This window comes from Heptranchias perlo, chromosome 40, assembly GCF_035084215.1.
Source record: "Heptranchias perlo isolate sHepPer1 chromosome 40, sHepPer1.hap1, whole genome shotgun sequence".
NCBI classification, from domain to species: domain Eukaryota; kingdom Metazoa; phylum Chordata; class Chondrichthyes; order Hexanchiformes; family Hexanchidae; genus Heptranchias; species Heptranchias perlo.
The window spans coordinates 146,270-173,561 of record NC_090364.1 but is presented as its reverse complement, the minus strand read 5'-3'; the positions used below and the strand labels follow the sequence as shown (position 1 = coordinate 173,561).

Genomic DNA, 27,292 nt, shown 5'->3' with positions numbered 1-27,292 from the left:
TCACACTGAGAAAGCCCCTAACAGGAGCTTCATCCCAGACACCTCAACATCTGTTTGCTGATCCTCAGCTGCCATCACCACCTTCAAGAAGAATGTGTTATGCAGTTTGGGCACAATAAAAGAGATCGAGCACAACATTTGTCCTTTTTGTACAATGTTTGAATTGACACCTCACAGAGGAGGCTGAAGTTCCCACTTAAATTTGTGCCATGGTTGATGGACACGTTTTTTTAAAAAAAATTGAACTAAATGGAGAAATACAGTTACCTTCACCTTCCTCCTGATACCAGGAAATTTCCTAATCTGCAGCTAGGTACAAGGGAGCTGGGTGGATGACCTCCTCAATACACTAGAATGGCTCCAGCTAAAGTCATGATTCTAAATATGGTGAGTTGTCCCTCCTTGACCCCATGTGGAGTTTGATGCCGTTAAACCACATCATCTTCCTCCAGTGCTTCTCCACTGTTCCCAGCTCCGTGGGATTGCCCTTGCATGGTTCTGTTTAAAGCTATCCGAACACAGCTAGCATATCTCCAACAATGGCTTCTCTTCCCCCACCCATCACCTATAGAGTCTCCCAAGAATCCAACGTTGGCCCTCAGCTGCTTCTTATCTACATGCTGCTCCTTGGCAACATCGTCTATAGACATGGGGTGAGCTTCCACATTTATCCTGATGACCTCTACCTCTTCTCTTGACCCTTCCACTGCTTCTGTGCTGTCCGTATGCTTGTCCAACATCCATTCATGGATGAATTACACCTTTAGCTCAACATTGGTAAGACCGAAGCCATCATCGTCACCCCCTGCTGTAAGCTGCAATCCCTTGCCACTGACTCTCTTCCATCTCCTTCCCAGCCATTTGCTCAGGCTGAACCAGACCATTCGGAACCTCAGTATCCTATTCAACCCTGAACTGTCGGAGTTGGGAAGCTCCTGGACTTCCAGCCTCAAATGTTGTTATAGCTGGACTGTTAATTGTTAAAGGCTTGTATCTGGACTGTTAAGTATTTCTAGATGGGCCATTAATTGTTAAATGTTTACCAGTTTTCCTGTTCCAATTTGTAATCTTATTTGTTTGTAATGTTTGGTTTCTTGAAATAAAATGTGGGGAATAGGACAAAAAGTTAATATCACAACCCAGTACTAAATATATATTTTAAAATGGATAAAAAGCTTCAGAACATCCATGGAATAAAAGCAGAAAATGCTGGAAAAGCTCAGCAAGTCAGGAAGCATCTGTGGAGAAAGAAACGGAGTTAACGTTTCAGGTCGAGGACCTTTCATCAGAACATCTATGGAACTTGGCGCTTCCTTCAGGCTCCATCCCAATGGCTCACAAAGCAAACAGTACAAAACTGTGGGACAAAACAAGTACTTTGGCTTTCTTTGATTATTGATTGGATTCTTTCTGGCTTGTCCCAGCATATGGGGTTAAAATTGATCACTACCAGTTGTTTTTGAGCTACAGGAATATACCTTTTTAGCCTGGTATACCTAACACATTAATATGTGCATGCAGCTGGTGCCTGTCAAACAAAAGGGGTTCAATATGCAAATATGTATTGAATGTAGAGTTACTGGCATTAATCTGTTGAGTCGTGTTCTTGTTAACTGTTTGGAAAGTGTTATTTTCCAGCAATCTCAGATCATTAACATTCTGGGAGGTTTTTTGATTTGCTTAACAGCTGTTTCCAGGGTGAAGATGTGGTTTTGGTTAGTGATAGGCACAAGGCCTATGATCCTTTGACAGACAGCTCTGTGGTCTTATATTTGGCTGCTTGTACTCAGTAACCGGTGGGGCATTCTAAAACCAGATGAGCTAGGGGCTAGGCTGACTCTCCACGGTCGCATTTTACCAAATATAAAGTAACAATCATGTTTCAAGGATCAATTTTATGCTGAGAATTTGCACAGTAGAAACTTTTTTTGACATTTTGAGGAGAATAGTAAAGTTTGTAATTACTGTAAATATACTGGGGTAACTTTTGCAAGGCCTGTACTGCTGTGGGACCTCCTATACATTGAATATCAAATAATCGGGCATGCTACATCCAGTTATCTGCTATGTGCTGACTGTGTGCAAGGTACTGATGGCAGCATGGGGTCTTGCAAAATTTACCCTACTGATTGTACTGAGTACGATTCATTTAATTGCTTAATGTTAAATTTGTGTTTTGGGTTGTAGTCTGAGCCACAGGCTGATAGAAATTATAATAATCCTCGTACCGAGCATGAGCGTGTAATATATTCCAATAACAAGAGTCCAGTATCAAGAGTTCCCAGTTCGACCTCTGGGTCTCTTTATTTATCAAAATAATAGGCTGATAAAAGCACACCCTGGTTCAATGGGGACTGGAGATTCACTTTTTGATGCTGTACTCAATGAGAATATCTAGCATAAAACCTCCAAAATACACTCTCAATCTAATTAAATATTTAAAAATAATTTTACACCTCTTGCCTGGTCAGGTGGACGGGGGTGGGGGGGCGGTGGACCCTGGTCAGGTGGACGGGGGTGGGGGGGCGGTGGACCCTGGTCAGGTGGACGGGGGTGGGGGGGCGGTGGACCCTGGTCAGGTGGACGGGGGTGGGGGGGCGGTGGACCCTGGTCAGGTGGACGGGGGTGGGGGGGCGGTGGACCCTGGTCAGGTGGACGGGGGCAAACCATATGGGCAACTTCATAGATAAATAGCAGAACTGACTGTACCTGAAACAAAAAAAATGGATGACCTTCCCATCAGTGAGCACGCTACATATGAAATGAGCCACTCACCCCTAACCTGGTCTGTTGTATTGCTTTGTTGCAGGCTGTACAAGAGGCTGTGATCCAGTCACTGGACTATCTTTTTCAAACATCACCTGGGATGAGAGTCGCCTTAGTTACCTTCAACAATGAGGTAGATGAGGAGAAGCTGAATGACCAAACTCTTCAGCGATACTGGAGGTTACAAAGAGGCTCCTCCATCTGGTGGAAAAGTACTTAATATGCTCTGGCGTGCATTCATGCCGTGGACAGGAAGAATCATGTTGGGTACCATGTCACTCATGAGGCGATTCTGATGCCTGCTGTTCCTTTAGCAAAGGCTTAAACTTGCATTTGTCAATTGTGTAATAACTAATTAGGAGCATAGGAATTGGAGGAGGCCATTTTTTTTATTCGTTCATGGGATGTGGGCCTCGCTGGCAAGGCCAACATTTATTGCCCATCTGTAATTGCCCTTGAGAAGGTGGTGGTGAGCTGCCATTCAGCCCGTCGAACCTATTTCACTTTTCAATTAGATTATGGCTGATCAGTACCTCAACTCCATTTACCCACCTTTGTTCCGTAATCCCTTGATACCCTAATCAGATAATCTATCGATCTCTAGCTTGAAAATTTCAATTGACCCCCAGTATCCACAGCCTTCTGGGGAGAGAGTTCCAGATTTCCAATACCTTTTGTGTGTTTCCTGATTTCACTCCTAAATCACCTAGCTCTAATTTTAAGATTATGCTGTTTTTGTTCTGTAATCCCCCCACCAGAGGAAATAGTTCCTCTGTTTCTACTCCATCAAACCTCTTCATCATTTTAAACACCTTGATTAGATCACCTCTCAATCTTCTGGTAACTTCTGGAGACTGTGCAATGCACCCTTCCAAGGCCAATATATCCTTCTTGAGGTGCAGTGCCCAGAACTGAACGCAGTACTCCAGATGGGGTCTGACCAAGACTCTGTACAACTGAAGCATCTCTTCCTCCCCTTTGTATTCCAACTTCCTTTAGATAAAGACCAACATTTCATTACCCTTTTTGATTACTTTTTATACCCGTGCACTAGCTTTATGATTTTTGTACCTGAACATCTAATTCCCTTTACTCCTCCACTGTTCCTAGTCTCTCACCATTAAGAACATGACAAAAAAGAGAGAGAATAAGATGAAATGGAAAAAAGGGGTGTATGACAGATGTCAGGTTGATAACACAAGTGAGAACCAGGCAGAATATAGAAAGTCCAGAGGGGAAGTGAAAAAGGAAATAAGAGGGGCAGAGAGAGAGTATGAGAATAGACTGGCGGCCATCGTAAAAGGGAATCCAAAAGTCTTCTACAGGCATGTGAACGGGTAGTAAGAGGCGGGATGGGACCAAAAAGGAGATCTACTCATAGAGGGAGAGGGCATGGCTGAGGTACTAAATGAGTACTTTGCATCTGTCTTTACCAAGGAAGAAGATGCTGCCAGAGTCTCAGTAAAGGAAGATATAGTTGAGATACTGGATGAGCTAATAATTGATAAAGAGGAGGTACTAGAAAGGCTAGCTGTACTTAAAGTAGATAAGTCATCCGGTCCGGATGGAATGCATCCTAGGTTGCTGAGGGAGGTAAGGGTGAAAATTGTGGAGGTACTGGCCATAATCTTTCAAACATCTAGATACGGGGGTGGTGCCAGAGGACTGGAGAATTGCAAATGTTACACCTTTGTTCAAAAAAGGGTGTAAGGATGAACCCAGCAACTACAGGCCAGTCAGTTTAACCTCAGTGGTGGGGAAACTTTTAGAAACGATAATCCGGGACAGAATTAACAGTCACTTGGATAAGTGTGGATTGATTAGGGAAAGCCAACACAGATTTGTTAAAGGCAAATCGTGTTTAAATAACCTGATAGTTTTTTGATGAGGTAACAGAGAGGGTAGATGAGGGCAGTGCGGATGATGTGGTGTATATAGACTTTCAAAAGGCGTTTGATAAAGTGCTGCACAGTAGGCTTATCATCGAGATTGTGGCCCATGGAATAAAGGGGGCAGTAGCAACATGGATACAGAACTGGCTAAGCGACAGGAAACAGAGTAGTGGTGAACAGTTGTTTTTCAGACTGGAGAGAGGTGTACGGTGGTGTTCCCCAGGGGTCGGTCTTGGGACCACTGCTTTTCTTGATATATATTAATGACTTGGACTTGGGTGTACAGGGCACAATTTCAAAATTTGCAGATTACACAAAACTTGGAAGGGTAGTAAACAGTGAGGAGGATAGTGATAGACTTCAAGAGGATATAGACAGGCTGGTGGAAATAGGTGGACACATGGCAGATGAAATTTAACGCAGAAAAATGCGAAGTGATACATTTCAGTAGGAAGAACGAGGGGAGGCAATATAAACTAGAGGGCACAATTCTAAAAGGGGTACAGGAACAGAGATCTGGGGGTATATGTGCACAAATCGTTGAAGATAGCAGGGCAGGTTGAGAAAGCAGTTTTTAAAAAAGCATATGGGATCCTGGGCTTTATAAATAGAGGCCTAGAGTACAAAAGTATGGAAGTCATGATGAACCTTTATAAAACACTGGTTCGGCCACAACCTGGAGTATTGTGTCCAGTTCTGGGCACGCACTTTAGGAAAGGTGTGAAGGCCTTAGAGAGGGTGCAGAAGAGATTTACTAGAATGATTCCAGGGATGAGGAACTTTAGTTATGTGGACAGACTGGAGAAGCTGGAGTTGTTCTCCTTGGAACAGAGACGTGTTTTTTTTTAACTCATTCATGGGATGTGGGCGTCGCTGGCAAGGCCGGCATTTATTGCCCATCCCTAATTGCCCTTGAGAAGGTGGTGGTGAGCCGCCTTCTTGAACCGCTGCAGTCCGTGTGGTGAAGGTTCTCCCACAGTGCTGTTAGGAAGGGAGTTCCAGGATTTTGACCCAGCGACTATGAAGGAACGGCAATATATTTCCAAGTCGGGATGGTGTGTGACTTGGAGGGGAACATGCAGGTGATGTTGTTTCCATGTGCCTGTTGCCCTTGTCCTTCTAGGTGGTAGAGGTTGCGGGTTTGGGAGGTGCTGTCGAAGAAGCCTTGGCGAGTTGCTGCAGTGCATCCTGTGGATGGTACACACTGCAGCCACAATGCGCTGGAGGTGAAGGGAGTGAATGTTTAGGGTGGTGGATGGGGTGCCAATCAAGCGGGCTGCTTTGTCCTGGATGGTGTTGAGCTTCTTGAGTGTTGGAGCTGCACTCATCCAGGCAAGTGGAGAGTATTCCATCACACTCCTGACTAGTGCCTCGTAGATGGTGGAAAGGCTTTGGGGAGTCAGGAGGTGAGTCACTTGCCGCAGAATACCAGCCTCTGACCTGCTCTTGTAGCCACAGTATTTATATGGCTGGTCCAGTTAAGTTTCTGGTCAATGGTGACCTCCAGGATGTTGATGGTGGGGGATTCGGTGATGGTAATGCCGTTGAATGTCAAAGGAAGATGGTTAGACTCTCTCTTGTTGGAGATGGTCATTGCCTGGCCCTTGTCTGGCGCGAATGTTACTTGCCACTTATGAGCCCAAGCCTGGATGCAGTCCAGGTCTTGCTGCATGCGGGCTCGGACTGCTTCGTTATTTGAGGGGTTGCGAATGGAACTGAACACTGTGCAATCATCAGCGAACATCCCCATTTCTGACCTTATGATGGAGGGAAGGTCATTAATGAAGCAGCTGAAGATGGTTGGTCCTAGGACACTGCCCTGAGGAACTCCTGCAGCAATGCCCTGGGGCTGAGATGATTGGCCACCAACAACCACTACCATCTTCCTTTGTGCTAGGTATGACTCCAGCCACTGCAGAGTTTTCCCCCTGATTCCCATTGACTTCAATTTTACTAGGGCTCCTTGGTGCCACACTCGGTCAAATGCTGCCTTGATGTCAAGGGCAGTCACTCTCACCTCACCTCTGGAATTCAGCTCTTTTGTCCATGTTTGGACCAAGGCTGTAATGAGGTCTGGAGCCGAGTGCTCCTGGCGAAACATAAACTGAGCATTGGTGAGCAGGTTATTGGTGAGTAAGTGCCGCTTGATAGCACTGTCGATGACACCTTCCATCACTTTGCTGATGATCGAGAGTAGACTGATGGGGCGGTAATTGGCCGGATTGGATTTGTCCTGCTTTTTGTGAACAGGACATACCTGGGCAATTGTCCACATTATCGGGTAGATGCCAGTGTTGTTGCTGTACTGGAACAGTTTGGCTGGAGGCGCAGCTAGTTCTGGAGCACAAGTCTTCAGCACTACAGCTGGGATGTTGTCAGGGACCCATACGTGGAGTGAATCGAATTGGCTGAAGACTGGCTTCTGTGATGGTGGGGATATCGGGAGGAGGCCGAGATGGATCATCCACTCGGCACTTCTGGCTGAAGATGATTGCAAACGCTTCGGCCTTGTCTTTTGCACTCATGTGCTGGACTCTGCCATGTTGCAAGGAGATTTGATAGAGATATTCAAAATCATGAATGATCTAGATAGAGTAGCTAGAGAAAAACTGTTCCCATTGGTGGAAGGGTCAAGGACCAGAGGGCATAGATTTAAGGTGATTGGCAAAAGAACCAAAGGTGAGATGAGGAAAAACTCTTTTACACAGCGCGTGGTTAGGATCTGGAATGCACTGCCAGGTGGAGTGGTTGAGGCAGATTCAATCATGGCCTTCAAAAGGGAACTGGATAAGGAAAAAATTTGCAGGACTAGTGAGTGGGACTAGCTGGATTGCTGTTGCGTAGAAGCCGGTGCGGACTCGATGGACCGAATGGCGGCCTTCTGTACTGTGACCTTTCTATGATTCTAATATGTTCCGATTTTGTCTTTCTCAGATCCAAAGTGGATGACCTCGCACTCTCCCACCCCCCAATTGCACTCCATCTGCAACAGTTTTGCCCACTCACCTAGTCTGTCTATGTGCCTTCATAACTTCCTGCTCCCAGCTTACTGTGCCTCCCTCATTAGTGTCATGTGCAAACATAGATATACAACACACTCTTCCTTCATGCAAGTCATTAATATATATGGTCAAAAGCTGAGGCTCCAGTACAGATCCCTGGGGAACACCACTTGTTCCATCCAGCCAATCAGAGAACTTTCCATTTAATCCTACTCCGTCTCCTACCTCCCAACCAATTACCGACCCATGGCACAAGGTTTCCTCCAATTTCTTGCACACTCATATTTGCTAATAACCTCTTGTGCTGAACTTTATCAAATGCCTTCTGGAAGTCCATATCGACAACATCCATAGACATTCCCCTATCCACGACACTAGTGACCCCAAAAAAAAATTAATTCAACTAAATTAGTCAGACATGACTTGCTCTTCACAAATCCATGCTGACTCGCTTTGATCAGCTGATACTTGTTCAAATGCTCAGTCACTCTGGGATAGAAGTTAGTACACATTGCACCTGTTTTTCAGGCAAAAATGAGCACAAACCATACCAATTTAGCAGTGGGATGGGCTGTCTCCAAATTACAAATGGCAGATGCCTAAAACAAACATTGGCCCCCTAAAATATGTAAATTCGGAGCCTAACTCCTATACACGAACCCCTTTGACAAATTGAGTACCGATGAGAAAAGAGCCCCAGCCTGTTCAGTCTTTCCTGATAGCAGAACTGAGGGGTTATACTTATAAGAACATAAGAAATAGGAGCAGGAGTAGGCCAATCGGCCCCTCGAGCTTGCTCCGCCATTCAATAAGATCATGGCTGATCTGATCCTAACCTCAAATTTAAATTCATGTCCAATTTCCTGCCCGCTCCCCGTAACCCCTAATTCCCTTTACTTCTAGGAAACTGTCTATTTCTGTTTTTAAATTTATTTAATGATGTAGCTTCCACAGCTTCCTGGGGCAGCAAATTCCACAGACCTACTACCCTCTGAGTGAAGAAGTTTCTCCTCATCTCAGTTTTGAAAGAGCAGCCCCTTATTCTAAGATTATGCCCCCTAGTTCTAGTTTCACCCATCCTTGGGAACATCCTTACCGCATCCACCCGCTCAAGCCCCTTCACAATCTTATATGTTTCAATAAGATCGCCTCTCATTCTTCTGAACTCCAATGAGTAGAGTCCCAATCTACTCAACCTCTCCTCATATGTCCACCCCCTCATCCCCGGGATTAACCGAGTGAACCTTCTTTGTACTGCCTCGAGAGCAAGTATGTCTTTTCTTAAGTATGGAGACCAAAACTGTATGCAGTATTCCAGGTGCGGTCTCACCAATACATAGAATCATAGAATCATAGAATCATAGAAGTTACAACATGGAAACAGGCCCTTCGGCCCAACATGTCCATGTCGCCCAGTTTATACCACTAAGCTAGTCCCAATTGCCTGCACTTGGCCCATATCCCTCGATACCCATCTTCCCCATGTAACTGTCCAAATGCTTTTTAAAAGACAAAATTGTACCCGCCTCTACTACTGCCTCTGGCAGCTCGTTCCAGACACTCACCACCCTTTGAGTGAAAAAATTGCCCCTCTGGATCCTTTTGTATCTCTCCCCTCTCACCTTAAATCTGTGCCCCCTCGTTATAGACTCCCCTACCTTTGGGAAAAGATTTTGACTATCGACCTTATCTATGCCCCTCATTATTTTATAGACTTCTATAAGATCACCCCTTAACCTCCTACTCTCCAGGGAATAAAGTCCCAGTCTGTCTAACCTCTCCCTGTAAGTCAAACCATCAAGTCCCGGTAGCATCCTAGTAAATCTTTTCTGCACTCTTTCTAGTTTAATAATATCCTTTCTATAATAGGGTGACCAGAACTGTACACAGTACTCCAAGTGTGGCCTCACCAATGCCCTGTACAACTTCAACAAGACATCCCAACTCCTGCATTCAATGTTCTGACCAATGAAACCAAGCATGCTGAATGCCTTCTTCACCACCCTATCCACCTGTGACTCCACTTTCAAGGAGCTATGAATCTGTACTCCTAGATCTCTTTGTTCTATAACTCTCCCCAACGCCCTACCATTAACGGAGTAGGTCCTGGCCCGATTCGATCTACCAAAATGCATCACCTCACATTTATCTAAATTAAACTCCATCTGCCATTCATCGGCCCACTGGCCCAATTTATCAAGATCCCGTTGCAATCCTAGATAACCTTCTTCACTGTCCACAATGCCACCAATCTTGGTGTCATCTGCAAACTTACTAACCATGCCTCCTAAATTCTCATCCAAATCATTAATATAAATAACAAATAACAGCGGACCCAGCACCGATCCCTGAGGCACACCGCTGGACACAGGCATCCAGTTTGAAAAACAACCCTCGACAACCACCCTCTGTCTTCTGTCGTCAAGCCAATTTTGTATCCAATTGGCTACCTCACCTTGGATCCCATGAGATTTAACCTTATGTAACAACCTACCATGCGGTACCTTGTCAAATGCTTTGCTGAAGTCCATGTAGACCACGTCTACTGCACAGCCCTCATCTATCTTCTTGGTTACCCCTTCAAAAAACTCAATCAAATTCGTGAGACATGATTTTCCTCTCACAAAACCATGCTGACTGTTCCTAATTAGTCCCTGCCTCTCCAAATGCCTGTAGATTCTGTCCCTCAGAATACCCTCTAACAACTTACCCACTACAGATGTCAGGCTCACTGGTCTGTAGTTCCCAGGCTTTTCCCTGCCGCCCTTCTTAAACAAAGGCACAACATTTGCTACCCTCCAATCTTCAGGCACCTCACCTGTAGCGGTGGATGATTCAAATATCTCTGCTAGGGGACCCGCAATTTCCTCCCTAACCTCCCATAACGTCCTGGGATACATTTCATCAGGTCCTGGAGATTTATCTACCTTGATGCGCGTTAAGACTTCCAGCACCTCCCTCTCTGTAATATGTACACTCCTCAAGACATCACTATTTATTTCCCCAAGTTCCCTAACATCCATGCCTTTCTCAACCGTAAATACCGATGTGAAATATTCATTCAGGATCTCACCCATCTCTTGTGGTTCCGCACATAGATGACCTTGTTGATCCTTAAGAGGCCCTACTCTCTCCCTAGTTACCCTTTTGCCCTTTATGTATTTGTAGAAGCTCTTTGGATTCACCTTTGCCTGATCTGCCAAAGCAATCTCATATCCCCTTTTTGCCCTCCTGATTTCTCTCTTAACTCTACTCCGGCAATCTCTATACTCTTCAAGGGATCCACTTGATCCCAGCTGCCTATGCATGTCATATGCCTCCTTCTTATTTTTGACTAGTGCCTCAATCTCCCGAGTCATCCAAGGTTCCCTACTTCTACCAGCCTTGCCCTTCACTTTATAAGGAATGTGCTTACCCTGAACCCTGGTTAACACACTTTTGAAAGCCTCCCACTTACCAGACGTCCCTTTGCCTGCCAACAGACTCTCCCAATCAACTTCTGAAAGTTCCTGTCTAATACCATCAAAATTGGCCTTTCCCCAATTTAGAATTTTAACTTTTGGGCCAGACCTATCCTTCTCCATAGCTATCTTAAAACTAATGGAATTATGATCACTGGTCCCAAAGTGATCCCTCACTAACACTTCTGTCACCTGCCCTTCCTTATTTCCCAAGAGGAGGTCAAGTTTTGCCCCCTCTCTAGTCGGGCCATCCACATACTGAATGAGAAATTCCTCCTGAATACACTCAACAAATTTCTCTCCATCCAAGCCCCTAATGCTATGGCTGTCCCAGTCAATGTTGGGAAAGTTAAAGTCCCCTACTATTACCACCCTATTTTTCTTGCAGCTGTCTGTAATCTCCTTACATATTTGCTCCTCAATTTCCCGTTGACTATTTGGGGGTCTGTAGTACAATCCTATCAAAGTGATCTCTCCCTTCTTATTTTTCAGTTCTACCCATATGGACTCAGTGGGCGAACCCTCGGATATATCCCCTCTCACTACTGCCGTGATGTTCTCCCTAATCAAGAACGCAACTCCCCCTCCTCTCTTACCTCCTGCTCTATCTTTCCTATAGCATCTGTACCCTGGAACATTGAGCTGCCAGTCCTGCCCCTCCCTTAGCCATGTTTCAGTAATAGCTATAACATCCCAGTCCCATGTACCCATCCATGCCCTGAGTTCATCTGCCTTGCCCATCAGACTTCTTGCATTGAAATAAATGCAGTTTAATCTAGTCTTCCCTTGGTCTTTGCCCTGCTTTCTCAGACCATCTGTCCGGTCATGTTCTGTACACTCTCCCTTACTGCCTTTTGTTTCTGTCACCACTTTATTTCCCACTGACTTCCTGCATCGGTTCCCATCCCCCTGCCACATTAGTTTAAACCCTCCCCAACAGCACTAGCAAACACTCCCCCTAGGACATTGGTTCCAGTCCTGCCCAGATGCAGACCGTCCAATTTGTACTGGTCCCACCTCCCCCAGAACCGGTTCCAATGGCCCAGGAATTTGAATCCCTCCCTCTTGCACCATCTCTCAAGCCACGTATTCATCTTAGCTATCCTGTCATTCCTACTCTGACTAGCCCGTGGCACTGGTAGCAATCCTGAGATTACTACCTTTGAGGTCCTACTCTTTAGTTTAACTCCTAACTCCCTAAATTCAGCTTGTAGGACCTCATCCTGTTTTTTACCTATATCGTTGGTGCCTATATGCACCACGACAACTGGCTGTTCACCCTCCCCCTCCAGAATGTCCTGCAGCCGCTCCGAGACATCCTTGACCCTTGCACCAGGGAGGCAACATACCATCCTGGAGTCTCGGTTGCGTCCGCAGAAACGCCTGTCTATTCCCCTTACAATCGAGTCCCCTATCACTATAGCTCTGCCACTCTTTTTCCTGCCCTCCTGTGCAGCAGAGCCAGCCACGGTGCCATGAACCTGGCCACTGCCACCTTCCCCTGGTGAGCCATCTCCGCCAACAGTATCCAAAACGGTATACCTGTTTTGGAGGGAGATGACCGCAGGGGACCCCTGCACTGCCTTCCTACTCTTCCTCTGTCTGTTGGTCACCCATTCACTATCTCCCTCAGTAATTTTTATCTGCGGTGTGACCAACTCACTGAACGTGCTATCCACGACTTTCTCAGCATCGCGGATGCTCCAAAGTGAGTCCATCCGCAGCTCCAGAGCCGTCAAGCGGTCAAACAATAGCTGCAGCTGGACACACTTCCCACAGCAATACCTCCCTGTTTTTATATTCTATCCCCCGAGCAATAAAAGCCAACATTCCGTTGGCCTTCTTGATCACCTGCTGCACCTGCAAACTAACTTTTTGATTTTCTTGCACTAGGACCCCCAGATCCCTTTGTACTGCAGTACTTTCCAGTTTCTCGCCATTAAGATAATAACTTGTTCTCTGATTTTTCCTGCCAAAGTGCATAACCTCACATTTTCCAATATTGTATTGCATCTGCCAAATCTCCGCCCACTCACCCAGCCTGTCTATATCCCCTTGTAGGTTTTTTATGTCCTCCTCACTCTCTACTTTCGCTCCCATCTTTGTATCATCTGCAAACTTTGATATGTTACACTCGGTCCCCTCCTCCAAATTGTTAATATAGATTGTAAAGAGTTGGGGACCCAGCACCGACCCCTAAGGAACACCACTGGCTACTGGTTGCCAGTCTGAGAATGTACCATTTATCCCAACTCTCTGCTTCCTGTTAGATAACCAATCCTCCACCCATGCCAGAATATTACCCCCAATCCTAGTAAATCTTTTTTCACCTTCTCCAGTGCCTCTATATCCTTTTTATAATATGACCAGAACTGTACACAGTATTCCAAGTGCGGTCTTACTGTTAGCTTTGATATCCCTTGCAAATTTTATTTTCATATTCCCTTTTTGCACCTCTTGTGACTTTCTTTGTATCCTGTTGTTGCTTTTTATAGCTCTCGCAGTCCGTTAGATTTCCACCTTTCCTTGCATTTATGTCAGCCTTTTCTCTTGGCTTGATACTACGTCCGGAAGTGTGCCGTCTGTCATCTTGGGAAAGGAAAAAAAGTAGGCGTCCTTTACCCACGCCTCAAGCAGGCGTTCGACCCTTTCAATATGCAAATAAGGGGCATAACGCCTGTTTGAGGCCCCCTCTGCAAGACTGGTTTGCCCTGAGGCAGCCTGCGCCAATGCCATGGGAGCAGGGATGCTTCTTCCAACCCCACATTTAACGAAAGCTTACCGCTGCTCCCGGATCCCCCTCCCTACACCAGGCCTTCTCTGCCAATCCATAACTCCCATGATTCCTGGACCCCGATCCTCCTCCACTGTTGCGCCTCGCTGGCTCCGTTTTATAATGAGGTCCGAGGCCCAATATCGGAGACACCTCGGGCCTCGCCGTTCAGGCGCAGGGGCTGTACCAAATTTCTAGGCCATTGCCTTTTTGGGGTATTGGTTTGTATTGTACTAAATACTTCTTTGAATATTTCCCACTGTTTGTAGCTTCACATTTACATCGCAGCCCAGTTTACTGGTCAGTTTGTTTCACATCCCTTTGAACCATGCCTTACTTAAATTTAACCATCAGCAAAATTACAATGTTAAACTACATTACAACTAGATTTTTATTTTTTTTTAAAATTTGATTGGGTCCACAGGTAACAATCTATGGAGATGGACTGACTACCCCTCGGACTCTGCAAGACTTTGAGTTAATTGATCAGAATTACCTGAAGAAACATGGTCTCCAGGAGACCCTGCCACATTGTATTTTAGAGAGCAGGGATGCGCTGCATCGTCACATACACCTGTGAGTAACTCTCTCTCAAGGATTACCTCTGTGTTCTGGTAGAAGTAAAAGAAAAACCACAAATGTTAGAAATAATAACATAAAATGCCTGTAATCCGCTTCAGGTCAGTGAACATCTGAAAGGGAAAAGACAAGTTAATGCTTCAGGTGGAACCCAATTCTAAAGAAGGGTTAAAACGAAAATGTTAACCATTCTCTCCCTTTGTCTCTTTCTTTCTCCCTCTACATCTATTTCTTTCGCAGACTGTAGAACAGAAATTCCAATGGGAAATACCCTTTGTACAGGTGCGCAATAGACAGAGTGTACAGGAAACTGGATTAGTAGGATTTAGGGCTGAATCTTGCTAAATGTTGCGAGGCTAACTAAAAGGGAGAATTTCATCAATTAATTTAGATAGCTGTCATGAATGAATTCGAGATTTCCACCAAGAGTGCACTGTGATAGCATTGCCGATTGATATAAAATGGGTGCTCGAGTGAGCCACAGTCAGGTCTTTGAGAGTTCAACTCTTAAAGATGAGTGCCTGGAATTTCCATGGGAATTCTCCTGATCTCATGCCATAACTTCACCAGAAAATCGGTGGAATTCCTAGAGAAACTGTCATGATGTTTCTCTGGGGTTTCTGCCAATCTTCCACCAAATTTATGGCAGGGGATTGGGAGGAGCCCTGTGGAAATTCTGTCCACCCCCCCCCCCCCTTCCCCCATTGCACTATTATTACCATTCCATTAGCAGTTAATTTATTACAACTTTTTGAAGTAGTTTTGCTACACTTTCATTGTCGTGTTTGGTTTTGATGAGCCCTTTCTGCATGTTTTTTTTTGGACACCCTCCTTTACCTAGCCTACTGGTTACTCGCAGCAACCACCTGAGATTGGGATTTCCTTTGGGTATTCATCTGGTATTCGGAGTATTGGATGAGGAAAAAGAGTATCAAAGGAAGGATGAGAGGCAGGTGTGGTTTACACCAGAGATGTTCTATCCCTACCCACACTTGCCCCAGGAATTGGGTCTACAGACATAAGCAGAAAATCTGCCTTCACTGCCAACACATCATCAAGGAGGCAGTTACAAAGTTATGCTGCTCAAACTTAGAACGAAGATGTGAAGGAAATTGATGAATGTAAATTGGAATCATCATCAAAATTGCAATGTTAAACTAGATCAGAATTCTCTCAAATTTATATTTGTTTATTTTTAAAATTTGATTGGTTTCACAGATAGTAATCTAATGAGATGAACTGACCCCCAAGGCTCCCTCTTGCTCCCAGGCTCCCTCTGTCCTAGACCTGAATCCATGTATTTCTCTAGTTTCCTTCCTATCTCCCTCATACATGCCACATCCAGTCGTGAATGGTGGTGGACAATTAAACAACTAACGGGAGGAGGAGGCTCTGTAAACATCCCCATCCTCAATGATGGCGGAGTCCAGCAGGTGAGTGCAAAAGACAAGGCTGAAGAGTTTGCAACATCTTCAGCCAGAAGGGCCGAGTGGATGATCCATCTCTGCCTCCTCCCGATATCCCCACCATCACAGAAGCCAGTCTTCAGCCAATTCGATTCACTCCACGTGATATCAAGAAACGGCTGAGTGCACTGGATACAGCAAAGGCTATGGGCACTGACAACATCCCGCCTGTAGTGCTGAAGACTTGTGCTCCAGTATAGCTACAACACTGGCATCTACCTGACAATGTGGAAAATTGCCCAGGTATGTTCTATCCACAAAAAGCAGGACAAATCCAATCCGGCCAATTACCCGCCCCATCACTCAATCATCAGCAAAGTGATGGAAGATGTCATCGACAGTGCTATCAAGTGGCACTTACTCACCAATAACCTGCTCACCAATGCTCAGTTTGGGTTTTGCCAGGACCACTCTGCTCCAGACCTCATTACAGTCTTGGTCCAAATATGGACAAAAGAGCTGACTTCCAGAGGTGAAGTGAGAGTGACTGCCCTTGACATCAAGGCAGCATTTGACCGAGTGTGGCACCAAGAGCCCTAGTAAAATTGAAGTGAATGGGAATCGGGGAAAACTCTCCAGTGGCTGGAGTCATACCTAGCACAAAGGAAGGTGGTAGTGGTTGTTGGAGGCCAATCATCTTAGCCCCAGGACATTGGTGCAGGAGTTCCTCAGGGCAGTGTCCTAGACCCAACCATCTTCAGCTGCTTCATCATTGACCTTCCCTCCATCATAAGGTCAGAAATGGGGATGTTCGCTTATGATTGCACAGTGTTCAGTTCCATTCACAATCCCTTAGATGATTAATCAGTCTGTGCCTGCATGCAGCAAGACCTGGACAACATCCAGGCCTGGGCTGATGAGTGGCAAGTAACATTCACGCCAGACAAGTGCCAGGCAATGACCATCTTCAACAAGAGAGAATCTAATCACCTCCCCTTGATATTCAACGGCATTACCATCGCCGAATTCCCCCACCATCAACATCAGGGGGTCACCATTGACCAGAAACTTAACTGCACCAGCCACATAAATACTGTGGCTACAAGAGCAGGTCAGAGGCTGGGTATTCTGTGGTGACTGACTGACCTCCTGACTCCCCAAAGCCTTTCCACCATCTACAAGGCACAAGTCAGGAGTGTGATGGAATACTCTCCACTTGCCTGGATGAGTGCAGCTCCAATAACACTCAAGAAGCTCGACACCATCCAGGACAAAGCAGCCCACTTGATTGGCACCCCATCCACCACCCTAAACATTCACTCCCTTTACCACCAGCGCACTGTGGCTGCAGTGTGTACCAGCCACAGGATGCACTGCAGCAACTCACCAAGGCTTCTTCGACAGCACCTCCCAAACCCAAGACCTCCACCACCTAGAAGGACAAGAGCAGCAGGCACATGGGAACAACACTACCTGCACGTTCCCCTCCAAGTCACACACCATCCCGACTTGGAAATATATCGCCATTCTTTCATCGTCGCTGGGTCAAAATCCTGGAACTCCCTTCCTAACAGCACTGTGGGAGAACCTTCAGACAGACTGCAGCGGTTCAAGAAGGTAGCTCACCACCACCTTCTCGAGGGCAATTAGGGATGGGCAATAAATGCTGGCCTCGCCAGCGACGCCCACATCCCGTGAACGAATAAAAAAAAACAAAAAAAAACTGCTGACCACCCAACTTCCCTCTTGATCCCCATGCTAGCTGATATAATCAAAGTGTCCCCCCTCTTCGGGTACTGTCCCCCTCTCTTTCAAAACCACTGCCATCATCCCCTGCTCAAAAAAAAAATACCCTTCAACCCTATTGTTCTTGCAAACTACTGACCTAGCTCCAATCTTTCTTTCTTTCCTCTCAAGTCCTTGAAAGTGTTGTTCCCAACTAAATCCATGCCCATGATTCCATGTTTGAATCTTTCCAATCGAGCCTCTGCCCTTACCATATCACTGAAACGACCCTAATCAGTTACAAATGACATGTTCTGCGACCATGACCATGGTGCAGTATCCCTCCTTGTCCTCCTCGATCTCTTTGTAGCTTTTGACACACTCCATCTTCCACCTGCACCCCGGCAAGAGTCGGCACGTGTGAAACTGCACCCCAGAGTTAGTGTCTTCTGGAGAGGAAGGGAGAATTGGAGAAAACAAACAATGGTTACTTTAACGAGAACAGAAAAATGTTTTTTTTGTAGTATTGGGAAATGATGTTTAAAGTACCACTTGAGTGTCATTATTCATGCTTTCCCATGTATCTGCAGGTTGCAAGAGTGTGGTGCTACAGCATTGGGTCCAGCAGCACTAATATCCATCGCGATGGCCTCCCAGAAGCCAGGCTCCAAGGTCAGTTGGGATGGGTTGATTAAATTTTTGAGTGTGCACTGTCTTAGGTAGTCTGTCAAAGACAGATCTTCCAACAAATCACTCTGTAAATCTGTCCTACCTTATTTGGCACTTTAATGCTGTATCGGCATAGCACATTGGGTTGGGTGCTCACCATCATATTATCAGCTCTTACAAGCCAGGCAGTTGATATAGTCTTTGCAAATTGTTTGTTACCATTCCCTGGTCCAACCTTTGTGTCAGGGAAGTAACTGATTTTATTCTTGTTGCACAAGATGTTCCCTTCCTCAATTCCCACCCTCTCAGATCTGGTACCACATCTTAGTTCAGTCATACCCATCATTCTGTGTCTCATTTTATAAAAATAAATCTGCCCATTATACCTGGCATCTTAATCAGTCTGGAGTATCTTCAGTTACCGACAAATTTTATCACCACCAACTCTATTGGATCTTCTGGTCTCTGGACTCCAAAACCTCTAGCCCTGATGTTATCCCTCTCATTGTTGACAAATTGTTCCCCAAACCTACCCCGTCCGATGCTGTCTTTTGAATTTCTCTACTTCCAGTGCACCTTTCCCCTCCATGCAAATTTGGTTTGTTTGCACTATTGGTAAGATGGAGATTTCTCTTGCATAGAAAATAGGAGCAAGAGTAGGCCACTTGGCCCTTCGGGCCTGCTCCGCCATTCAAAATGATCATGACTGATCGTCTAACTCAGTACCCTGTTCCCGCTTTTTCCCCATATCCTTTGATCCCTTTAGCATTAAGAAATATATCTATCTCCTTCTTGAATACATCTAATGACTTGGCCTCTACTGCCTTCTGTGGTAGAGAATTCCACAGGTTCACCACCCTCTGAGTGAAGAAATGTCTCCTCATCTCTTTTCTAAATGGCATACCCCGTATCCTGAGACTGTGACTCCTGGTTCTGGACTCCCCAGCCATCAGGAACATCCTCCCTGCATCTAGTCTGTCTAGTCCTGTTAGAATTTTATGTTTCAATGAGATCACCTCTCATTCTTCTAAACTCTAGTGAATATAGGCCTAGTCGACCCAATCTCTCCTCATACATCAGTCCTGCCATCCCAGGAATCAGTCTGGTAAACCTTGGTTGCACTCCCTCCATGGCAAGGACAGATAGATAAGCATAATTTAATAGGACAAAGTCAGCATGGCTTTATGAAGGGGAAGTCATGTCTGACAAATTTGCTTGAGTTCTTCGAGGATATAACGTATAGGGTGGATAAAGGGGAACCAGTGGACATAGTGTATTTAGACTTCCAGAAGGCATTCGACAAGGTGCCACATAAAAGATTATTACTTAAGATAAAAAATCACGGGATTGGGGGTAATATTCTGGCATGGGTGGAGGATTGGTTATCGAACAGGAAGCAGAGAGTTGGGATAAATGGTTCATTTTCGGACTGGCAACCAGTAACCAGTGGTGTTCCACAGGGGTCGGTGCTGGGTCCCCAACTCTTTACAATCTATATTAACGATTTGGAGGAGGGGACCGAGTGCAACATATCAAAATTTGCAGATGATACAAAGATGGGAGGGAAAGTAGAGAGTGAGGAGGACATAAAAAACCTGCAAGGGGATATAGACAGGCTGGGTGAGTGGGCGGAGATTTGGCAGATGCAATATAATATTGGAAAATGTGAGGTTATGCACTTTGGCAGGAAAAATCAGAGAGCAAGTTATTTTCTTAATGGCGAGAGACTGGAAAGTACTGCAGTACAAAGGGATCTGGGGGTCCTAGTGCAAGAAAATCAAAAAGTTGGTATGCAGGTGCAGCAGGTGATCAAGAAAGCCAACGGAATGTTGGCTTTTATTGCTAGGGGGATAGAATATAAAAACAAGGAGGTATTGCTGCAGTTATATCAGGTATTGGTGAGACCGCACCTGGAATACTGCATACAGTTTTGGTCTCCATACTTAAGAAAAGACATACTTGCTCTCGAGGCAGTACAAAGAAGGTTCACTCGGTTAATCCCGGGGATGAGGGGGCGGACATATGAGGAGAGGTTGAGTAGATTGGGACTCTACTCATTGGAGTTCAGAAGAATGAGAGGCGATCTTATTGAAACATATAAGATTGTGAAGGGTCTTGATCGGGTGGATGCGGTAAGGATGTTCCCAAAGACGGGTGAAACTAGAACTAGGGGGCATAATCTTAGAATAAGGGGCTGCTCTTTCAAAACTGAGATGAGGAGAAACTTCTTCACTCAGAGGGTGGTCGGTCTGTGGAATTTGCTGCCCCAGGAAGCTGTGGAAGCTACATCATTAGATAAATTTAAAACAGAAATAGACAGTTTCCCAGAAGTAAAGGGAATTAGGGGTTATGGGGAGCGGGCAGGAAATTGGACATGAAGCTGAGTTCGGATCGGTCAATGCCCTGTGGGTGGCGGAGAGGGCCCAGGGGCTATGTGGCCGGGTCCTGCTCCGACTTCTTGTGTTCTTTAGATTTGTGGTTGGGATCAGATCAGCCATGATCTTATTGAATGGCGGAGCAGGCTCGAGGGGCCGATTGGCCTACTCCTGCTCCAATTTCTTATGTTCTTATGTTCTTATCCTTCCTCGGATAAGGAGACCAAAACTGCACACAATACTCCAGATGTGGTCTCACCAAGGCCCTGTATAACTGCAGTAAGACATCCCTGCTTCTGTACTCAAATCCTCTTGCAATGAAGGCCAACATACTATTCACCTTCCTAACTGCTTGCTGCACCTGAATGCTCGCTTTCAGAGACTGGTGTACACCCAGGTCTTGTTGCACCTCCCCTTTTCCCAATCTATCACCATTTCAGATGATAATCTGCCTTTCTGTTTTTACAACCAAAGTCGATAACCTCACATTTATCCACGTTATACTGCATCTGCCATGTTCTTGCCCACTCACCCAACTTGTCTAAATCACATTGGAGCCTCTTTGCATCCTCCTCACAGCTCACATTCCACCCCAGCTTTGTGTCAACTACAAACTTGGAAATGTTACATTTTAGTTCCCTCATCCAAATCATTGATATATATTGTGAATAGCTGGGGCCCAAGCACTGATCCCTGTGGTATCCCACTAGTCACTGCCTGCCACCCAGAAAAAGACCCGTTTATTCCTACTCTCTGTTTCCTGTCTGTCAACCAATTCTCAATCCATGCCAGTATATTCCCCCCAATCCCATGTGTTTTAATTTTGCACACTAACCTCTTATGTGGGACCTTATCAAAAGCCTTCTGCAAATACAAATACACTACATCCACTGGTTCTCCCCTATCTATTCTACTAGTTACATCCTCAAAAAAAACTCCAGTAGATTTGTTAAGCATGATTTCCCTTTCATAAACCCATGCTGACTTTGTCCAATCCCGTTAATACTCTCCAAGTGTTCTGTTATCACATCTTTTATAATAGACTCTAGTATTTTCCCCATTACTGATGTTAGGCTAACTGGTCTGTAATTCCCTGTTTGTTTTTTTCTCTCCCTCCTTTTTTAAATAGTGGGGTTACATTTGCCACCCTCCAATCTGTAGGAACTGTTCCAGAGTCTATAGAATTTTGGAAGATGATCACCAATGCATCCACTATTTCCAGGGCTACTTCCTTTAGTACTCTGGGATGTAGATTATTAGGCCCTGGGGATTTGTCAGCCTTTAGCCCCGTTAATTTCCCCAGCACTTTTTTTTACTAATATTGGTTTCCTTCAATTCCTCCCTCCCACGAGACCCTTGGTTCCCTAACATTTCTGGGAGGTTATTTGTGTCCTCCTTTGTGAAGACAGAATTTGTGTGTTTAATTGTTCTGCCATTTCTTTGTTCCCCATTATAATTTCCCCCATTTCTGACTGTAAGGGACCTACATTTGTCTTCACTAATCTTTTTCTCTTGACATATTTATAGAAGCTTTTACAGTCAGTTTTTATGTTCCCTGCTAGTTTACTCTCATACTCTATTTTTCCCCTCTTAATCAATCTCTTTGTCCTCCTTTGCTGAATTCTGAACTGCTCCCAATCCTCAGGCTTGCCGCTTTTTCTGGCAATTTTATATGCCTCCTCTTTGGATCTAATACTGTCCCTAATTTCGTTTGTAAGCCACGGTTGAGCCACCTTTCCTGTTTTATTTTTGCACCAGACAGGAATGAATAATTGTTGTAATTCCTGCACACGTTCTTTAAATATTAGCCATTGCCTATCCACCGTCATCCCTTTTTAGTAAAGTTCCCCAATCTATCCGAGCCAACTCATACTTTCATAATTTCCTTTATTTAGATTCAGGACCCTAGTTTCGGATTCAACTACTTCACTCTCCATCTTAATGAGGAATTCTATCATGTTATGGTCGCTCTGCCCTAAGGGACCCCGCACAACAAGATTGTTAATTAATCCTTTCTCATAGCACAATACCTAGTCTAGGATCGCCTGTTCTCTAGTTGGTTCCTCAACGTATTGGTCTAGAAAACCATCACGTACACACTCCAGGAATTCCTCCCCCACAGCATTATTGCTAATTTGGTTTGACCAATCTATATGTATATTAAAGTCACCCATGATTATAGTTGTACCCTTCTTGCATGCGTCTCTAATTTCCTGTTTAATGCCCTCCCCTACGTTGCCACTACTGTTTGGGGGCCTATGGACAACTCCACCAACGTTTTCTGCCCCTTGGTGTTTCTTAGCTCCACCCATACAGATTCCATATTGTGATTTTCCGAGCCAATATCCTTCCTCACTTACATTGATTTCCTCCTTTTCTAACAACGCTACCCCACCTCCTTTCCCTTTTTACTTGTCCTTCCTAAATATTGAATACCCCTGGATGTTCAGTTCCCATCCTTGGTCACCCTGCAGCCATGTCTCCATAATCGCAACTATATCATAACCGTTAATATCTATCTGTGCTGTTAATTCATCTACCTTATTGCGAATGCTCCGCGCATTTAGACACAACGCCTTGAGACTTGTCTTTTTAAGATTGCTCGTCATCTTAGTTTTATTTTGCACTATGACCCTATTCGTTTTTCACCCTTGTTTTCTCTGCCTTCCACTATTGCTTCTTCCCTTTGTCTTTTGTTTCTATCCTTGTTTCCCCCTCCTCTGTCTCCCTGCTCAGGTTCCCATCCCCCTGCCATTCTAGTTTAAACCTTCCCCAACAGCACTAGCAAAAACCCCCGTGAGGACATTGGTCCTGGTCCTACTCGGGTGTAATCCATCCTGCTTGTACAGGTCCCATCTTCCCCAGGAATCTAAATCCCTCCCTCCTACACCATCCCTGCAGCCACACATTCATCTGGTCTATTCACCTGTTCCTATTCTCACTAGCACATGGCGCTGCTAGTAATCCTGAGATTACTACCTTTGAGGTCCTGCTTTTTAATCTATCACCTAACTCCTTAAATTCACCTTGCAGGACCTCATCCCTTTTTTTTTTTACCTATGTCGTTGGTACCGATATGGACCACGACTACTGGCTGTTCACCCTCCCCCTCCAGAATGCCCTGCAGCCGCTCCGTAACATCCTTGACCCTAGCACCAGGAAGGCAACATGCCATCCTGGAGTCACGTTTGCGGCCGCAGAAACGCCTATCTGTTCCCCTTACAATTGAATCCCCTATCACTATAGCCCTGCCACTCTTCTTCCTCCCCTCCTGTGCAGCAGAGCCACCCGTGGTGCCATGAACTTGGCTCTTGCTGCTTTCCCCTGATAAGCCATCTCCCGCAACAGTATCCAAAGCGGTATATCTGTTTGAGAGAGAGATGGCCCCAGTGGATTCCTGCTCTACCTGCCTAGTCCTTTTACTCTGCCTGGCGGTCACCCATTTCTTTTCTGCCTGCGTAATCTTTACCTGCGGTGTGACCATCTCACTGAACGTGTTATCCACGATAATCTCAGCAGCACGGATGCTCCATTGTGAATCCGCCTGCAGCTCCAGCTCGGAAATGCGGTTAGTCAGTAGCTGCAGCTGGACACACTTCCTGCACATGTGGTCGCCAGGGACACCTGTAGTGTCCATGACTTCCCACATGGTGCAGGAGGAGCATATCACGGGTGCAAGCTCTGCTGCCATGACTTGCCTCAGATGTACGCTGCGTTCACCTCTCCGACTCTCTTCCCGCTCTCAGGACTCTCCTTTTACACAGCGCTCACCTCTCTGACTCTCCTTTTACACTGCGTTCACCTCGGATCATAGGAACAGGAGTAGGCCATTCAGCCCCTTGTACCTGCTCCGCCATTTGATAAGATCATGGCTGATCCGTGATCTAACTCCATATACCTGCCTTTGGCCCATATCCCTTAATACCTCTGGTTGCCAAAAAGCTATCTATCTCACATTTAAATTTAGCAATTGAGCTAGTATCAATTGCCGTTTGCGAAAGAGAGTTCCAAACTTCTACCACCCTTTGTGTGTAGAAATGTTTTCTAATCTCGCTCCTGAAAGGTCTGGCTCTAATTTTCAGACTGTGTCCCCTACTCCTAGAATCCCCAACCAGCGGATATAGTTTCTCTCTATCCACCCTATCTGTTCCCCTTAATATCTTAAACTTTGATCAGATCACCCCTTAACCTTCTAAACTCTAGAGAATACAACCCCAATTTGTGTAATCTCTCCTCGTAACTTAACCCTTGAAGTCCAGGTATCATTCTAGTAAACCTACGCTGCACTCCCTCCAAGGCCAATATGTCCTTCCGAAGGTGCAATGCCCAGAACTGCTCACAGTACTCCCGCTGTGGTCTAACCAGGGTTTTGTACAGCTGCAGCATAACTTCTGCCCCCTTGTACTCCAGTCCTCTAGATATAAAAGCCTGCATTCTATTAGCCTTCTTGATTATTTTCTGCACTGTGTTCATGACACTTCAATGATCTATGTACCTGAACCCCCAAGTCCCTTTGGACATACACTGCTTTTAACTTTTTACCATTTAAAAAGTACCCTGTTCTATCCTTTTTTGATCCAAGGTGGATGACCTCACATTTGCCTACATTGAATTCCATTTGCCACAGTTTTGCTCATTCCCCTAATCCATCAATATCGCTTTGTAATTTTATGTTTTCATCTACACTTCTTACAATGCCACCAATCTTTGTGTCATCGGCAAACTTAGATATGAGACTTTCTATGCCTTCATCTAAGTCGTTAATAAATATTGTGAATAATTGAAGCCCCAAGACAGATCCCTGCGGGACTCCACTAGTCACATCCTGCCAATGTGAGTACCTACCCATTATCCCTACTTTGTCGCCTTTCGCTCAGCCAACTTCCTAACTAAGTCTGTACTTTTCCCTCCATTCCATGGGCTTCTATCTTAGCTAACAGTTTATTTTGTGGGACCTTATCAAATGCCTTCTGGAAGTCCACATAAATAACATCCATTGACATTCCCCTTTCCACTACTTTAGTCACCTTTTCAAAAAATTTCAATCAGGTTTGCCAGGCACGACCTACCTTTCACAAATCCATGCTGGCTCTCTCTGATTGAACACCGAGAATTTTCAGTTAGTCACCCTATCCTTTAATTATAGACTCCAGCATTTTCCCCACAACAGATGTTAGACTAACTGGTCTATAATTCCCCGGTTTCCCTCTCTCTCCTTTCTTAAAAAGCAGAGTGATATGTGCAATTTTCCAATCTAGAGGGACAGTTCCTGAATCTCGAGAACTTTGAAAGATTATAGTTAGGGCATCCGCAATGTGCTCACCTACTTCCTTTAAAACCCTGGGATGGAAACCATCTGGTCCTGGGGATTTGTCACTCTTTAGTGCTATTATTTTCTTCATTACTGTTGCTTTACTTATGTTAATTTTATCGTGTCCCTGTCCCCGATTCAATATTAGTTTTCTTGGGATTTCCGGCATGCTATCCTCTTTTTCTACTGTAAATACTGACGCAAAGTAATTGTTCAACATGTCCGCCATTTCCCCATTGTCAATGACAATATCCCTACTTTCAGTTTTTAAAGGGCCAACACTGCTCTTGACCACCCTCTTTTTCCTAATATAACTATAAAAGTTCTTCGTATTGATTTTGATATCCCTTGCGAGTTTCTTTTCATACACTCTTTTTGTAGCCCTTACTATCTGTTTTGTGACCCTTTGTTGATCTTTGTATCTTTCCCATTCGCCAGGATCTGTGCCATTTTTTGCGTTTTTGTATGTCCTTTCCTTATATCTTATACTGTCCCTTACCTCTTTAGTTGTCCATGACTTTTTTTTGGCAAGTCGAGTTCTTGCCCCTCAGGGGTATAAACCGATTCTGTATCACGTTGAATGTTTCTTTAAACATTTCCCACTGATCATCAGTCGTTTTACCCATTAACAGATTTGCCCAGTTTACTGTGGACAGTCTCTGTCTCATCCCATTGAAGTCTGCCTTACCCAAGTCTAGAATCTTAGCATCTGATTCACTTTTTTCCCTTTCAAACACTACATTGAACTCGATCATGTTATGATCACTATTGGATAGATGTTCACGCACAGTTAGGCCGTTAACTAAATCTGGTTCATTACTCATTACTAAATCTAGTATGGCTTGCCCCCTTGTTGCCTCTAGGACATACTGCTGTAGAAAACTATCCCGGACACACTCAAGAAATTCACTACCTTTCTGACAGTTGCTAGTCTGCTTTTCCCAATCTATGTGAAGGTTAAAGTCCCCCATTAAGACCACTATGCCTTTGTTACACGCTTGTCTAATCTCTGCATTTATACAATCTAGCATCTCTCGGACTCTCTTCCCACTCTCTCGGAGCATTGGGGTTACTTCCATGGGGAGGGAAGGATGTACATACGGCTGACTTTCACTATACACCAGCAATTAGAAAAAATAGGGCAGTGGGAAAGGCTTTAAATTGATAATTTAGGTGGCAGGTGAAAACAGAGCAGACTACTGTCTGGAGGAAAAAAAATAGGGAAAGTTAACAGGTCTACATTTTAGAAGAATTGAAGGGATAGTGTAGTGAAAAAATAGGTGAATTGGAAGTAGTGATAAATTAGGAACAAATAGATTGAAGATGAATGAGA

The 27,292-nt window shown here is 45.0% G+C and overlaps 1 protein-coding gene across 2 annotated transcripts in view; it reads left to right on the top strand.

Moving 5' to 3' along the window:
• Window positions 1-27,292, top strand: part of LOC137305442 (circularly permutated Ras protein 1-like) — a 114,935-nt gene that overhangs the window by 36,579 nt on the left and 51,064 nt on the right. For both annotated transcript variants that reach the window (XM_067974263.1, XM_067974262.1), the window contains exons 9-11: window positions 2,810-2,899; window positions 14,319-14,470; window positions 18,195-18,276. In XM_067974263.1, the coding sequence (XP_067830364.1) occupies window positions 2,810-2,899; window positions 14,319-14,470; window positions 18,195-18,276 (324 nt within the window). The remainder of the gene's footprint in view (window positions 1-2,809; window positions 2,900-14,318; window positions 14,471-18,194; window positions 18,277-27,292) is intronic.